This window comes from Callorhinus ursinus, unplaced genomic scaffold (genome assembly GCF_003265705.2).
Source record: "Callorhinus ursinus isolate GAN/ISIS: 27379988/994484 unplaced genomic scaffold, GSC_fseal_2.0 scaffold88, whole genome shotgun sequence".
In the NCBI taxonomy this organism is placed as follows: Eukaryota; Metazoa; Chordata; class Mammalia; order Carnivora; family Otariidae; genus Callorhinus; species Callorhinus ursinus.
In genome coordinates this window covers 191976-209095 of record NW_027397150.1, presented here as the reverse complement: position 1 = coordinate 209095, position 17120 = coordinate 191976, and the positions used below count along the sequence as shown (strand labels likewise).

The 17120-nt window shown below is 50.1% G+C and overlaps 1 protein-coding gene across 9 annotated transcripts; it reads left to right on the top strand.

Annotated features, from left to right (window-relative positions):
- The first annotated feature begins 1450 nt into the window (after nucleotides 1-1450).
- On the top strand, nucleotides 1451-15322 carry FCRL1 (Fc receptor like 1). 9 transcript variants are annotated; one of them, XM_025860620.2, is made up of 12 exons: nucleotides 1451-2045; nucleotides 5604-5630; nucleotides 7832-8101; nucleotides 8579-8629; nucleotides 9174-9461; nucleotides 9623-9901; nucleotides 10242-10358; nucleotides 11393-11420; nucleotides 12394-12476; nucleotides 12683-12751; nucleotides 13294-13322; nucleotides 14252-15322. In XM_025860620.2, exons 1-12 carry the CDS (start codon nucleotides 1751-1753, stop codon nucleotides 14321-14323), a joined length of 1608 nt encoding a protein of 535 aa, XP_025716405.1. In that variant the 5' UTR covers nucleotides 1451-1750; the 3' UTR covers nucleotides 14324-15322. The 9 variants fall into 9 exon arrangements, 5 of the variants coding, with proteins under 5 accessions (XP_025716405.1, XP_025716404.1, XP_073744320.1 ...); XM_025860619.2 differs by having other exon boundaries at nucleotides 13291-13322; XM_073888219.1 differs by having other exon boundaries at nucleotides 8579-8665; nucleotides 13291-13322.
- Nucleotides 15323-17120: the final 1798 nt, after the last annotated feature.

Sequence of the window (17120 nt, the reverse complement as noted above, 5' to 3'; positions counted from 1 at the left end):
GGATGTGTACCCCTAACAGTCCATGGCAGAGGCCCTATAAATACATGGGTAATGTTAACTTGAAGATGAAATCAAAGTGGTAATGCATGCTATTGTCCAGCCACAAATCTACTGTGGAAACATGCTTGCTTTTCCTGTGGTTGTTACTACACCAATGTCTCGAGGCTCACAGCAAACGTTTATTTCTTGCCCAGGCTGACCGAGGGCTGCAGGTCAGTTGAGGTTGGACTGGGTGCGGCTGGGCTGGGCTTCAGGCTGTGGGCGGGGTTCAAGTTCTCTCTGTCTTCTCACTTTGGAAAGTAGATCGAACGAGTAGCCAAGCAAAACCGTGCAAGTGCAGTGAGCGTTTGATGGTACACAGCAACGCCTTATATGCTTACACCATGGGCCAAAGCATGTCACAGAGCCAGGCTTTCTCATGACCAAGCCACTCACTCAAGTATCTTTTGGGAGGAGTGGATGTGCCTGAGTCACTGGCTTTGGCCCATGAGATACTCCAATGTATCTCACAATTTATAAGCACGCTACCTTTCTTAGTGTGTGTGTGTGTGTGTGTGTGTGTGTGTGTGTATCACGTATGTATAAGAATAAAAACATGAGAGAGCTTAACGAATAATGTGCAGCCTTTAAACCGGAGCAGGAGGAGGGGAGAGATATTGTGAAGGCGAGCACATGAGCACAGAGAGGTGAACACAGGGTGTACGCACAGCCGTACATGCTGGATCGAGAGGGCCCCGCGCTCCTCAGTGAATGAGAAGCCTTAGTCCTGAAACTTTGAACGAGGCAAACCCACGCCCAGGCAGGCTTTCCTGAGCCAGCTAACAAAATGGGGCACACTGTCTCGTCTTTGGGAATTCCCCAGGGCCCCCGGTCGGTTTCCAGCACTTCTCCCTCCTCCTCCAGCTGGCTCAGCGCTGGCCATGTGGACCCCATGCTTCTCTCATCATGCCTTTTCTTGGAGCCCTCTCGATCCAGCATGTTCAGCTGTCTGTGCGTATACCCTGCGTTCACCTCTCTGTGCTCATGTGCTCGCCTTCACACCGCAATTGGACATCATTACTGAATGTCGTCTTGCCATGTCCCCTAATAGCTTTGCTTCCACACGTTATCAGGTTCTTAATCCTAGATCCTCAAAGACTCAAGAAATGTTGGAAATTCAGATGGTTTATTCTTTCCAAGCATGGTCTGAATTACCGCAGGCTCCGGGGGCAGGGACCGGGAGCCTCAGCGAGCTGCAGGGAGGGATGGGGTAGATGACACACTCCCGGGGCTGGGGGAGGGCAGGACCACCATCACACATGCCTTGTGATCATGGCAAACGGTCCCAAAGGCCCAGAAGCTAATTTGCATTTGCATATTTCCTGTATTTCACTTACAAACATCCCCCCAGGCCGTAATTTCCTGTGATTCTGTTTTTCATCTCTTTCTGCTTCACTGACTGCTACCCCGTGAAAGTTTAAACATGGGTGGGAGCCAGTACCTTACAAACAGCTTGACCCTGTACCCATTGTAATCCATCAGGCCCTGCATGTAACCCCGGTGAGAGCCCGTCGGGCCTGGCCTGGCCGTTCATGCCGAGTGACAGCGTGCAGCTCCGACGAAGCAGGAACATGTGCTGTGGGGGGACATCCTTCCTGACGGGGAAAGCGTCCACAGCCTTCAGCAGGACCGCAGTCTGAGGAGCACTGATCAAAGCGCCTTTGGGAACAGTCCTTTGAGACACCGCTGAGCTCTTGAGGGAGGCCCTGACATGCTGAAGTGCACTCTCTTCGAGCTGTGGACATGGGACAGAGCTACAAGAAGGAGCGCCCTTTGTTGTCTCGGCCCCCAGCGGAGAGGAAACAGAGGCGGGACTTGGGAGGGCTCTCGCTCTTCTATTTCTGTAAACGTTCTGCAGCACGACTTCCTATCCCGACTTCGTCAACCGTCGGCCAAGCTGCTGCCTCTCCACGCAGAGGTGGATTCCTCCTTCCAGGAGAAAGTGTCTCCAGTGACAGTCCCCGACCCGGTCCTCATGCTGCTGGGGCTCGTGCTGCTGATGTGCGGTGAGTGGGACGTCCAGGCCAGATCTCCCGAGGTCTCCGCCTTCGGCTCAGAGTCGAGCAGCAGGTGGTAAAGACTGGAGAGCCAGCTGTTTGAAGAAAACTATCATTTCACCTTTTATCTCATAGGAAGTGTTTGGTGTCTGTCCTTCCTTCCAATATGAATTCTGTCTCTGTTCTCACTGTTGTGGATAGCCACAGGATGGCTCACACAGCGACCTGGGCTCTTCGTTCTTTGTCCTCACCGTCAGCATCCTTTCCTTTGTCTTCTGTCCTTGGCCCCTCATCCTCACCGTCAAATCCTAGAAGGGATCATCACCAACAACAGCTGGCTTTCAAAATCCCTGTTTTCGGCACCCCGCCCCAATCCCACCCAATGGCCACATGGCATTTGTAACTTCCCTTCTCAACCCCCCTGGGTGACTTTTCATTGTCCGTCACCTACCTCTCAGCTCAGATGCTGGGGCTCACACAACCCTCCCCTGGCCACACCCTCCTGATCAACACGCTTCTCTGCATGCTTCACATGGGTGCCTAAGCAGCTGCGTGTGACTTCACACGAAAGGCACGGTCCCATTGACTCACATCCTTTAAATGTAGGGCACACATCTCTGGTGGCCCCGGCAGGGCAGGTGACACTCCTACACCTTCCTACTCGGTGCCTCACACTCGGACCACTATCTCCCACCTTCTCTGTCTCCTCAAACTTCTCCTTCTTACTCTCAGTTTATCATCTTGCTGCATGTCACTGAGGAAATGAAAGCCATCAAAGAGAATGTCCTCACCTTTTTGCAGCCATGTCTGTGAACCCCCCCGCCCCCGCCGTGTGTCCTCGGTCAGGACGACACCGTCCTCCCTTCTGTGCAGGACAGGACTACCCCCGTGTGCAGTGGGTTCCCCGATGCTCTCGCTTTCTCAGAACCTTCCCTGTGCCATCACCATATTTCTTCATTCTGGGTTAGTCCTGTAAACACACAAACACGCCACCGTGTCTTTTTGCCTAAAGCGATGGAAATGTGCCTCGACAGTGTCCTGCTTCCTTTCACAAAATTTCCAGGGAGCTGCTGGGCTTGCTTCATCTCCTCCTGTCCTTCCTGTTTTAAACTCATTTATAATTTACATCACAGTAACATTCACTTTTATGACACACCAGCTCCGATTTTCCAGAAGGATTTGTAATCATTTGAGCATCTTCAAGATGCAGAGCATTTCCATCTCCTCAAACACTCCCTCCTGGCCTCCATCCCTTTGGGTTCCTAAGCCCCAGCGACCACTGGCCAGTTCTCGGTGCTCACAGGTCCTCCTTACGCTCGGCCACGGCTCTCCACCTTGCGTCCCCACCACTGCTCCTGCTGGAACCACCGGCACCTTCCACGTCACCCCGGCCCAGGCTGTTTTCAGCTTCCTTTAACTCAGCTTCTCATGGATGGTCCTTCGCTCCGTCTTCTGGAAGCACTTCTTCCCTTGGCTTCTGGAACACCACACGTTGCTGGTTTTCTAACTCAACACCTGTTGCTTCCTGACCGACATTCCCAAGGCTGGTGCCCAGATCTCACGCTCCACCCGTGCTCACTTCCCAGCCCAGTTCAGACACTTCATGTGCCACTTTGACCTTAAACTCAAGCTTATTTTGCCAGCTCTGATTTGTCCTCTGAGCACCTTCCATGCCTTCAACAGCCACCCAGCTGACCCGTAGACACTTTGCACTCCACACGGCCAAACACACGTCCTGATCTCCTGTGCATTCCCCCAACCTAACCTGCTTTTCCGGGTGACTGCGCCATGCTCATGAATGTCACCTCCAGTCTTCCAGCGGCTGCAACCAAGAATCTAGGACTTACACTCATTCCTCTCTCTCCTCTACACTTGACCTCCAACCCATAAGGAACTCTTATTGATTCTACTTTCAAATTTATACTGGAATCCGGCCCTGCATGGCCAGGCCTGCCTAGCCCAGTTGTTGTCCTCTGTCTTCCAGACTAAATTACCACTAGTGTCCTCCCTGCTTCTCCTGCATGACGGCGGTCTGCCCCTCTCCCAGGATAAGAGTGATTTTACAAACCTAAGTGGAGTCGGAACTGTCCACAACTCCCAATCATACCTGGAATGAAATCCAGACCTGGTCCCAAGTCCAGGACGCCCCCCACGGCTGGCTCCGACCACCTCCAGCACACCAGTGCCCACCGTGCCCCTCTATCAGCTCCGGGGCACCACCTTCCCCTCCCCACCCCACCCCACCACGAGGTCATTCCTTCTCACGTCCTTTGCACTCACTGGTTCTCTGCCGGGGGTGCTCGTCCCCAAACACTTAGAAGGCAGCCCTCTACTTTCATTCTGTTTTCTACTCAGTTGACATCTATCCAAAGAGTCACAACTGTCTTAAGATACTTGAACTTATTTCTCGGCTACATCTCTCCTATAGCAGTGACCACTCTCTGAAATCAGGCTATATGTTGATTTTTTAATTGGCTCTCTCCCTCTAAATTCCTCGACAGCAAAGCCTGTTGTTCACATCCGCTCCTGCAACCCCAGTCCCAGGTGCGGTGCCTGGCATGCAGTAAGCGCTCGGAATTATTTGTAGTTCGGATGGATAAAAAATGTGATTTGCACGGTAGCCCCATTGATTCCATTCTCCTACCTGAGGAACAAGTTATTCACATCAGCTTTTAAGCTCAAACAGCAGGCTACACATCTCAGACTAACCATGGACTCGAATAGGTACTAATAATGAGTAATATTTACTGATTGTTAAATAAATTCCAGCACTATTCTAAGCATTTTATGGATGTGAACTTATTTAATCCTCACAGAAACTCTGTGAGGGAGGCCTGTGATTACCTGCATTTCACAGAAAAGGAAAGGAGAGCACAGAGAGGTGAAGCATTTTCCCTGGGGTAGCACAGCTTGTAAGGGGAAGAGGCAGGCCTCAGGTCTGTACCCTCTGACTGCAGAGCCTGCGTCTCCCCAGGATGTTCTGTTCCTGATCATTATGCCACAGTACTACAGTCAAACCCTTGGGGTATGGGAGAATCTTTGGAGAAATCCGGATTCCCTCTGTGGACTTCCTCTGCCAGGACGTTGGTGAACAAAGGGCATCAAGAGCAGGAGCCTGGCTGTTGTCACTGTGGTTGGCCAGGCCGGGGTGGGGTCATCTGGACATTTGAGGGAGGGATGAGAGCCCAGGGCTTGAAGGAGCCACGGAACGAAGGCACCACCTCCTAACCACGGATGGGAGCAGTGACTGGGAAGGATTTCCTGATCACAGAAGGAACTGTGTGGTGATGGGGAACGTGGGAGAAGGAACAGAGGTGGAGAAGGAGGGAGGGAGGAGAACAGTGGGCAGGGGCGAAGAAGGAGAGAGGGGAGGGGGAGGAGGTGGAGAAGGAGGGAGAAGGGGAGGAAGGAGAAGGGGAGGAGGGAGGGGGAGGGAGGGAGGGGGAGGGGAGGGGGAGGGTTGCGGGAGGGCATGCGGAGAGCAGCGCTGGGGATGGTCAGCCGGGCTGCAGGGGCTGCCTGTTTGGGATCTGCGCCTGTACTGACCTCTCCTGAATTCTCTCCTAGCTCCACCCTGTGAACCAGCCAGTGAAGGTGAGTAACACTTCCTTTCCTCTTCATGGTCCATGGGCATCATGTCACTGGGACGTCTGTGCAGGAGGCCAGTGGATGCTGTCTGCCATCTGGTGGCAGCCGCCAAGGTCTAACATGACAGAGGCTCCCTGGGGACCAGGCTGCTTGTGTTCAGGCCAGTTTCTGCACCTGACATATGGCTGCTCAGCTAGGGGAGCAGGTCTTGGCCCCACCTTCTCAAAACCACCGTCCCTCCTGTGGGAAGTCCCAGCTCAGGAAGGGAGATGCTGTTTCCCAGGAAGTCACCGAGTGTGGAAGATGGATGTTAGAAGAATTGCCACCCCCTCCCCCCAGCCTCGGGGGCTGCAAGACCCCTGTGTCTTCCCCACGGGGTGCTCCCCCAGGAGCGATGGAGGAAACGCCACCATCACACATCCATGGAGAACATGACAGTCGGTCCCTGGGCCATGGGAAAACGAAGTGCACTCTGCCCCCTTCCCATTTCCAGCCCTGCTCTGTAGCCACAGCTGATCCCCCGTGCAACTTCTCTCTCAGACTCTGGTTGGCGCAAACCCGCCATCGCTCTGATCCTGATTCAAATTACCAGACGAACAGAGGAGGAAGTTTTCCCCCTGAAGGAATCTTCCACTGAAGTGGGTTTCAATCCAGGATATGTCGGAACTGCTCTCTTATGCATAAAATACTAACCACAGGGCTCGAAGAGGCTTCCTGCCCGCCTCAAGAACACAGGCCGCACCTGGGGCTGGGGAGCACAGCTCTACAGGGCCAATGGCCAGAGATACTCAGAGCCAGCCCAGGCTTCTGGGATGCTCTCCCAAGGTTCATCCAAGTTGAACCCAGGCCATGGGTTAATGCCAGCACGCTCTGTGCCTGATCCTGCTTTTACCCCATGAGTGCCCAATCTGAGCCTAAGCAGAAATCCAAATCCACATCCAGAAGAAACAAAGCTTTGCCAGGAGTTTGCCAGGTTTGCCTGGGAATACCTGAGAATTATCTGAAACAAGCTCTGAGCAGCAAGACTGAGCTCCAGCCCTTGCAAACCGCCCTATCCAGTGTCCCATTCCACACCACCTGCCCCGTTCAGAAGAGTGGGGTACAGGTGCTTACATGTCTTTTTTTTTTCCTTTCTCTGTCCTCAGTCCTCTGGGGACTGCAGTTTTCCAAGGAGAGAAGATGACCCCTAGTGCCAGAAATTCCAGGCCCCAGAGCGAACATTCTGGTACCAACATTGAAATTAAGTTTTTAAAAGTCCCAGGATAAAGCATTCCAGTTGCAAGGCTTGAGGATGACAGGTGTTGGAGCAACAAACCCCTCTCAGGGATTGAGAACACTTGGCATTTTATCTGGTGAGGCGAGAAAGGCTTTTCTTAGGAAAATTCCTAAACTTTCTCGAAGAGCCCAGGCTCTGAGGTTGGATAAACAAATGCCTCAAGAGCCAGTGTCCTCCAGGGTTTGATGTTTCCCTGGGCGCTGCAGCTGGGCCGATGCGGATGTGGGGAGGCAGGGCCCAGCTTTGCCCATGTGTAGTCCATCCGGAGAAGAGCCCCTACGGCCGGAAAAGGAGACATCCCTGAGTCACAGGGTATGGGCTGAAACTGCCCCTTATGCCCATGGCTTGCACAAGGTTTACGCACAGTCCCAGAGCAAGGGAGCTGGATGTGTGCATGCAGCATTTTCAGGCAAGCACACGCCAGGTCCTTCCATTCGGAGCAGCAGTAACAGGGGCAGGAAAGACTCAGTAAAGAAAGCATTGAATTCCTCTAATCTTTCGCCGACTGGCAGATCATCCGTCCGGGGTCACACTCTGTCCTTGAAAGACAGAGTGTGGCTCTGGGATGCCGGTGGGGGGAGGGGGCCGAAGAAGATAACCAACATGGTTCACGACAAGAATGAATGAAACACACTTGCTGTTCCTGAAACGTCAGGCTTTACCATCTCCGACAACAGTCGCCGGTACCCTGTCCTGTCTCCAAAAAAGGTGTTTTTAGTTCATGGATGGAAATGTCAAAGAGTGGGAACCAAGCTGAAGGTAGAGGTTGCCTCGTGGGGGGAGGAGATGCTGCATAGGGGCAGGCCGTGCTGGGGTGGGGGTGGTCTCTGCACCCAGCTGGCCTTGTGCAAAATGCTGAGAACACAGCGTGCCTCTTGTGGGAATTCTGAAACCCATTGCCCTGGAATGTGTCTTTCGTCCTTCTCTCTAGTGCTGCTTCTGACAGCCAGGCCCTCTCGGCCCAAGGAGGGGAGCTCAATGACCCTGACCTGTGAGGCACAGGCCGCTTCTTGGAAGCCAGACGCCCAGCCCCAGTTCTGTTTCTTCAGAGACAGCCAGGCCCTGTGGCAGGGCTGGAGCAGCTCCCCAGAGCTCCAGCTCCCCACTGTGTGGAGGGAAGACTCGGGGTCCTACTGGTGTGAAGCAAAGACCTCAGATCTCAGAGTCGCTCGGAGCCCCAGGATTCAGATACAGGTGCAAGGTGAGTGCGGGGGCCTACGCCGGGGACTGACACGGGGCCGGGGGCACGAGGCTGCTCTTCCCTTGGGGGGGGCGGAAGGAGCTGGTGGAGATGTGCCTGAGCTTCTCTCCTCAGAGTCCTTAAGGGATCTGCCCTTACCCTTGCTAATCGCGCTCAAGTGCACAGAAGAGTACTTAGGAACCCCTCACGGCGTCCTCCCTGGGCTGGAGAGTGGGGGCGAGTCGCTGCATAATCACGGCCCCTGATGGCACCCTCCGCAGCACGGGGGGACATGTGTGGCGGTGGTGGGGAGTCACGGGAGCTACAGAGAAGGGAGAAATCAGACCCGCACGGTAAGGGCAGGCTTTGGGCACAAGGCTGTGGGAGGGGCAGCTGGGGCTTGGTTTTGAGAGAGAGGAAGAGAAGGGGCGTTTTGTGACTCTGAACCATGTCACTGCACGTCCGGGTAGGCACGCTAACGTCCTCCCCCGTTCTCAGACAACGATGCGTCCATGGTGCCAGGAAGAGGATGTGGAGTACCCCCAGAAGGTTGGCTTTCGCGCCCTTGCTCAAAACTCTGCACTGGTGAGGCCGGACCAGAACAAAGAGCTGCTGGGCAGCAGGCCCTGCTCTAGGCCCCACATGCATTATGTCGTGGGACCGTCCCAACCGTAGGAGATAACTAGCATTCCCCCCTGCATTGTACGGGTGGGAAACTGAGTCTCCGAGAAGTGACGTGATTGGATCAAGCGCCCACAGTAAGACGTGGGACCAGCATTCAAGCCCCGACAGCTTGATCTGCCATCTGTACTGTGGCCACCATAGTACCGTGCCTTGCAGAGTGCGGGTTTGAGAGGCCAAGGTCCTGGGAGACCCACGATTCCCGGGAGGGAGGGGGTGCTGCATCCACCGTGGTAACTGTATGGCCTTTCTCACCCTACCACATCCACCTGGCCGAGGCCCACCCGGTCAGCAGCAACCGCCCTCAGAACACCACCACCTGCCACCACTAAACTGCATAAATTATTGACTTTACCCAAGGCCTTTGCTCCCAGGATGGTCACGCCCCGTGTGTCACCTTGTGTTTGTGTAGGAGTCCCTGTCTGGAATGTGAGCTTGGAGACACAGCCTCCAGGGGGACAAGTGCAGAAGGGAGAGAAGCTGGTTCTCGTCTGTTTGGCCACCCAGGGCACAGGAGACATCACCTTCTCCTGGTACAAAGGGGCCCTGGGTTTGAACCTGGAAACGAAGACCCAGCGCTCGTTGGCCGCGAAGTTTGAGATCCCGGCAGTGACAGAGAGTGACACAGAGAACTACTACTGCATGGCTGACAACGGCTATGGCCCCAGCATCAGCGAGCTGGTGAGCGTCACCGTCAGAAGTAAGTTCCCTGACCTTCTGTCCCACCAGCACCCCCACTTGCTGGACTCCCTGTTCCCTGGGGCAACCCGGGGAAGTTCAATGGGGCTGAGCCTCTGTGGGCAGGGATTACGAGTCTGTCACAGTACGGTACACTCTCTGCTGACTCCCTGTCTCCCTCAGGTCCGGTGTCTTACCCCGTCCTCACCCTCAGGGCGCCCGGGGCCCAGGTCTTCCCTGGGGACGTGGTGGAGCTTCGCTGTGAGGCCCACAGCGGCTCTCCCCCGATCCTGTACCGGTTTTATCACGAGGATGTCACCCTGGGGAGCAGCTCGGCCCCCTCTGGAGGAGGAGTGTCCTTCAACCTCTCTCTGACCACAGAACATTCTGGAAACTACTCCTGCGAAGCCGACAACGGCCTGGGGGCCCAGCGCAGCGAGGCGGTGCCACTCAACATCACAGGTACAGCCCAGGCTATTGAATGGTCTTGGTCCAAGCTCCTTTCCAGCATCCTGGGAGAGTTTTACTGACCCCACAGTATCTCTGGTGCTGTGCTTCCAACGATGGAGCGTCTGAACGTGGTGCTGTCTAGGAGGTGTGTCTGAGGGGCACAGAGAACATGAAGGCTGGCGCCTCTCCTGCCATCAGGGTGATGAGCTCCAAGTCACATAAGTCAGCCCCACAACCCCTGCCCCCCTCGCCCAGGAAAAGCAGACCTTGGCCTCGGCCCACACCTGAGACGTCTGTTCCCCAAAGGCCAGCCCTCTCGCAGGGCGGCTCACGTGCAGACCTCTCCCCTCAGTGCCTACGGAGGACAAGAAGGAACTTCTCGCCTCAGAAATCCTTGAAGGGCTGCTTGGCACCCTTGGTCCCACCATTATGGCCCTATTGCTCTGCTATTGGCTCAAGAAAAGAATAGGTTAGTATTTATAGATTCTGGTATTTTGTTACTGTGACCTTTGTTTTTACGGAAATAGGTGGGGCTGGGGACGGGAACACTGTGAGGGACAAATATGTCCTGCCAGCCACCCAGCCTACAGATCTGCTCCTGAGCCCCAGCATGCGGGCAGCACCCATTACTATAGTGCGGTGTCTGTGGTCGAGTCCCCCACCCCGTGTGTGATCAGTCGGGGTTCAGCTGATGTCTGGTGCTTCTGGGATCTAATTTTCACCCAAAACTCTGACTCTATTTAAAATAACTAGCCAGCTACTGGAAGAAAAACCCAGTTAGCAATTCCAGCTCTGCCGACCACCCCCAGTTAAAGTCAGTGCCTCCCTTCTCATCCCCCCAGAGCACCATCACATGCTCTTCCCACTTTCTGAAATGCTTGTCCATGCATCCTCACGTCTGCTTACCACAGGATCTCTCCTGCTTTTCAGCTTAAATGTCCTTTACCACCAGAGGTTTCACCCAGCCACACAGCCTACAATTCTCTCAGTTTTTTCTTCCTCCGAGCCCTGTTATTTAGCTTCACCCTGGCTCACAGTTGGTAATTACATATTTATTGGTGCATTTAATCTTGGACTCCTGTTCTCCACTGAGCAAGATGGAGACGATGAGAGATTCTCATTTAAATTCCAAGCTTGTTCTGCATCTTGGGGCACTTCACCCCAGCTGTAAAGTGGCCGTACCCGTGCCTGTTTCTGAGGGTTCTTGTCATGACAAGAGTAGGTAGTGTGTTGTCAAAACCCAAAGCAAAAGCTACAATAAGGTGTTCGGGTTCAGAGGCTGGGGCTCAGGTCCTCACTCTGGGATGAACTGTGTGGGAAGCTCACTAACTACTCTGCACTGAGTCTCTTCACCTGCAAAGTGAAGGATCTGAGTAAGTGATGGCCAGGATGCCCTCTGGCATGCCGTGGCAGGCCTGAGGAGCGGTCCCTGCCCAAGGGCCATCTGAAAACTGAAGAACAGATTCCCCCTTTGACGTGTTTGCTCATCTGCTTGACTTATAGGAAGACGTCTGGCCAGGGACCCGTGCAGGTGAGGCTCTGCTTTGTCTGTGTGCACTGATAATGCAGAAAAACCCATCTTCACAGTTTTAAGTTGTCCTCTCTCATGTGCTTGTTGTATATTTATTATCCCAACTTCTTCTCTGGAGTTCTCCAGCTGATAAGAGTGTCTATTTGCTATTCCTCTTCATTTATGCATTAACTGATTAATTCAAATCCTTCTTCCATCATTCTTCCTAATTCACCTCCCTCAATAAACTGACCCATTTCACACATTCACCAATGAACTGATTCATTCAATCAATGAACCAATATCTGAGGGTCTGTGAGTCATTCTGATGAGGCAGGAAAATAGGATCCTGAGATCCTGAAAGTATCTCAGAGGCATTAAGATACATGCACATTTCTGTCATTCAGGCTAGAAAGTGATAACCATCCTGAAAACTTGCTGGTGAAATTCTTTAGTTTAGAGGAGGAAAAGATTTTTAAAACACTTGCATCTGGGGCCATCAATGTTTAGTCAACATGCTTTTATACTGTGTTGTTGTTTATGCCGAGAAAATCAGATTATTTTCCCAAATTGGAGTAGTGGTCTTCCAGCGGTACATGTATGTGCCAGTTCACATTCTTCTCTCCCTTCCTCAAGCTGCTTGTTCTGCCTGGTAACTGTTCTCCATCGGGGGGAATCAATATTCTTCACTCAGTATTCACTGAGCACCTGAATGGGAAGGGCACTATTCTAGGTGTGGGCAACCCCACACTGAGCCCATCAGGTAAGGACCTGCGCTCATGGGCTGTGCACTCCACGGCTGCTCTGCTGTGCCTTGCTCAGCCCACGTACAGAGTTTGTACCACACAGTGGAGCTCACTGAGGATCTCCCCAGAAGTCAGTATTCTGCTCAGGACACTTGCTAACAGGATTCTCTCCTTCAATGTCTTGCTCACAACCCTGGACAGTGATGTCTGGGGCATCTGGGATGCTATTCCACTATCTGTGTCTGCAGGAGCCCTCCCAGCCCCACGCCACAGGTGTCCAACTACATCAACTCAGCTGCCCCACTGCAGGAACAGTCTGTATATGAAAATGGTGAGGTTTCCCAAATGACCTGGCCCAAGCAGCCAGAGGGAGCCGGGGAAGGGGCAGTGGGATGACATCTGCTAGCCCACCCTGTGCCTGCTGTGCCCCAGCCGCCTCCATGCACAAATGGCCTGTCTGTCTTCATGGTGATAAGTGGTAGGCATGGAGTAAGGTAATTGGCAGGAAGAAAGGATGCCTCCTTTCTTCTCTTTCAGTGAACGTCATAAGCGGGGAAGAGGTCTACTCTTTGGTGTACCATACGCAACAGGAGCGGCAAGCCGCGGGTGAGACATGAGGGAGTGAATGTATCTCTGACTTTTTTCTTTCCTGGAACCAAGAGGATACTCAGTGGCTGCAAATGGCATATGGAAGTGTTCTTCGGCACTGGTGCTCTGCCTTGAGCTGGCTGTGGCCTTTTCCCTGCCTCCCTGAGCACTGGCCTTGGGTCTAGGAGCAGCCCCGAGTGCTGGTGCTAGCTCAGCGCCCCCGGTCATATGGCAGATTGGGGTGGCGGTGTCCACCTGCCTTCCTTGAGTGGCCCCACTTGCTGTTGTTGTCCCATCCATAACCTTGTGGTTCCAGAAACAAAAAGAGTGTAAATGCCCAGAGGGACCTACTTACCTGTCCACCTCTAGGCTGCCCATCATCCTCTGTACAGTAAGGAAATCATGTTTGTGATAAGCAGAAAAGCAAGACTAAAAATACTGATGGAAATCAGTATACAGAAAGTAGATAGGAGGAGAAGAAGCCTTTATTAGCACAACTTTAGTGAAGGACTTTAAATATAAGTGAAATCTTACAGCACACATCTTTTATTCCACAGTAGAACCCCGGAGGACACATACCACGGACCAGGTGAGTTAGAAGCCCTATTGGACTTTCATTCCTGCTCTTCTCTCTTTCTTCTAGGGACTGGTTCTCAAACCTTTAAAACTATGGCAACTTAGGAGAAGCAAAAGTTTCCAATGGTCCGACTCTCCTCTTATCCCCCACACAGTGGGAAAAACATTTGGTCATAATAAAGCCTCATGGTGCAAGGGAATTTTGGAGACTTGCACAGATGTTTCCTTTAGCAACAGACACATGGATGATTTGTAGATACACTGTAGCACATGGCTAGTCTAAAAAATTCTATTCCTTGAAAATCTTGAAACCTGAAATACTGTTGAACCACACACACACCACTTTGTGCTGTGAGGTTAACCACACAATCTGTGGAAAACTCAATTAATATTGAACAAAGCTAAACTAATAGTGATTTGTGTCAAGTCAGTAATTTGTAAACCTTGAACAATTCAAGATATCACTGGTAATACAAAAATACTTTCAGAAAATTACAGGAATTCTAACTCCACATGTGTACAAGGACAGTAGGTGCTTTGTAAGTTTGTCTAGTGTGGTGGGGGTAGCCAGAGGTCTCAGGACAGAATTTGTGTCCTTGGTAAACTCCAGTGACATGCTAAATGTAGTTTATGAGTACAAAATCCTGACATCCTTAAAAAAACGACAGCTCATGGAACTGCCTATCAGTGGCCCATTAGAATGGGAGTTTGCACATTTGGATGAGCTTACGGCTCATCAGGAGCACCTCTGCAGCCCACCAGAAGGACACAGGTCCTTTGCAAATGCTCACCTAGGGTCAGTCTTCCAAGAGGCTCCACCTTCTGTGCTGCACGGTGTGCCGCGATAGGACGCATCCAGGCTGGTTGGGGAAGAGAACCATGCGGAGGCATGTTCCACGTGTCTTCCCTGCTCTGGTCCTATCCACGTGCCTTTACTTTTAGGATGCTTCAGCCATCTATTTTAGGCTGAAGAAGGCAAGTGTTGCAGATGTGGACTATGAAGACGCTATGTAAAGTTCTGGAAGATTCTGCTCTTGGGAAACCATCCATGACCCCAAGCCTCAGAACCAGTATGTTCTTCAGGGATCCTGGGGTAGTCTGCTTTCCAGGACTTCTCATCCAGGTGCTTACCCCCCAGAGACTATTCCTGCATCTACCATGAAACGGAGGTGCTTCTAGCCCTGAAGAAACCACCCAAAGAACCACAATGAATGCAGGGGTGGGACCCGACTCCTACTGGTTGTTTTAGACACAGGTCAAATTGTGCTCTAGCTTCCTTCTCTGAGAGGAAACAGGGTGGGTGACCTTGGGGTGGAGGGACAGTGAAGCTCACTCAGAGTGCATGGACACAAGGTTAGCAATTCTGCTGGGCAGCTGCGCACAGAGATGGGTACATGTCCTCTTGTCCAAGTACAGACAAGCTCTGCACTGAACTCCAGAACAGAACTCCAGCCTCGACAATTACATGACTCATCCTGTTTCTGCATAAAATTTGTGACTCAGTGCATTTGGGGTCACTGCTCCCAAATTAGAATTCAAACAAAGTTTCGTAAAGTTACTATGGGTACATTCAATCTTAGTGACATATTTTGTATGCACAAACTAACCTAGATGCCCCCATATTTGTAACGAGATACAATCTTTGTAAGTTTCACCACACCCAAAGTTCTGTATTTGTTGCACCCCTAGAAGCTTTATGAATATAATTTTTCTTCTTTTATTCACAAACTTTAAAAAATGTGGCAATACAATTTGGAGTCTATGTTTTAATTTTAAAACAATTATACACCAACTCTTACAAATTAAAACAATTTAGAAATATATAATGTAAAATGTTAGAGACTTCCCTGTATCTAACACCACGAGTGGTGTCCATTGTTTAAAAACAGCATTGTTAATGAAATACTATCGTAATATATTTTAATCTTTTCAATTGCTGATGGACATTAGGTGGTTTCCAAAAACTTTATATTACAAAACCAATACTAAAATAAATGTTCTCGCACAAACGTATTTCTGTGTTCCTGCTAATCCATCTGAAGGATAAATTTGTAAATCAGGGGCCAGGGCATTTTAGGTTGTGCACATTTTATATTTTTGTTAAATACTCTCAAACTGCTCTGCTGTATCAGTGAACACATCGGCCAATAACACACGAGAGAATCAGTCTGTGAGAGAAAAGTATCATTGTTATTTCAATTAAAAATTTTACAACGACTAAAGCAGTTGAGCATTTTTCCCATAAATTGACTGTACATTTGTAGTTCTTCCCAGTTTCTTGTGCTGGCCCTTTGCGCATTTTCTCAGTGTTCATTTGCCTTCTTCTTATAGCTTTTGTAGGAACTATTTATAATTTATGTACAGTGAGGTGCACACAATTCAGGTGCTCAGTTCCCTCAGTCTGATAAATACACACACCCAAGTAACCCAAACTCTTGGCAGGATATAAAATTTCTCCATCATTCTAGAAACGTCCCTCACATTCCCTTCCATGTGATTATGTTCTAAAAATGTTCTTATATGTTCTTACAATGCTTTCATAATTTTGATATATATTCACTCAGGATATCATATGTATGTTTGGTGAGAGGTAAGAATCTGACTTCTCCTGTTGTGGAGTTTTATATTATATTTATATTATGACTTTGCTTTTTGAAATAAAAAATGTGAGATAGAGATTGAAGTATTTTTTCAAATAAATATAAATTATCTACTATTATTTATTCAGTAGTCTGTTCTTTTTCCTTTTATTTCCCATGTTACCTTATCTCATCCAAATAAAAACTTCCTGTTTAATAGTGCTGCTTAACACTAATACTGTTTGAGCTTCTGTCAAGGACGACTTTTCCCATCTCTGGACGGGCTCCAACCTCACTGTCCCCAGTGTTCTTCCCGCACACCCTGGGCATCCCAGCTCAGGAGCTCTGCACCTACTCTTGCCTGTGCCGTGATGCTCTCCCTCCAGCACCCTTGCTGGCTCTCACCTCCTCAGCTGCATTTCTGTTTCTGGTCCATGGGACTGTTTACCTTTTTCTTTCTTAGGACAAATGTAGATTTTTATATTTTATATTTTACCTGCCACCGTGAAATATTTGGACCTCAGGGAGGACTCCAGGAATGAAGTAGGAGCCCCAGGCGACCAGAAGTTTGAAATTTTTTCTGGATTTACACGTGTTTTCCACCATTTACTAGATCTGCAGTTTTGATCAAATTGGTTAACTTCTGTGTATTTCTTCATGCTTAAAACTGGGATAAAAATTGTATCTACTATGTTATGTATGCTGTCTTGTTCATTATGTAAAATCATTTGTTTAAAATGCTTCAAGGTCAACTGATGAATCACTGAACTCTACCTCTGAAACTAATAATACACTATATGCTAATTAATTGAATGTAAATAAAATTTTAAAAAATTTAGAACATCTGAAAAAAAATAAAATGCTCCAAGGTGTACATGGCACACATTAAATGCTCAAAAAATTATTATTATTATTTCTTTTCAAATTTCCCTTTTTGTTATTTATAGCATTTTACTATTATGGGTATAATACTTCCTTTTATTATTTTAACAACCTTAAAATACTTTAAATACATTTAATTTATTGTAATTCTTACGTAGTTCTTCTGCCTGAAGTTTTAGGTATTTAAGCCTGCATTTCTCACATATTTTGAATCTTGTTCATCATGATTTGCTGGATTTTGTGACTATTGATGGAGACCCGTCCTGTGCATAGTGAGTTTCATGTGATCTGTGCTTCTGACTGTGTCCCTCAAAAGCCATTTTGTACCTGCTCCTTCTAAGTCTTGGGGA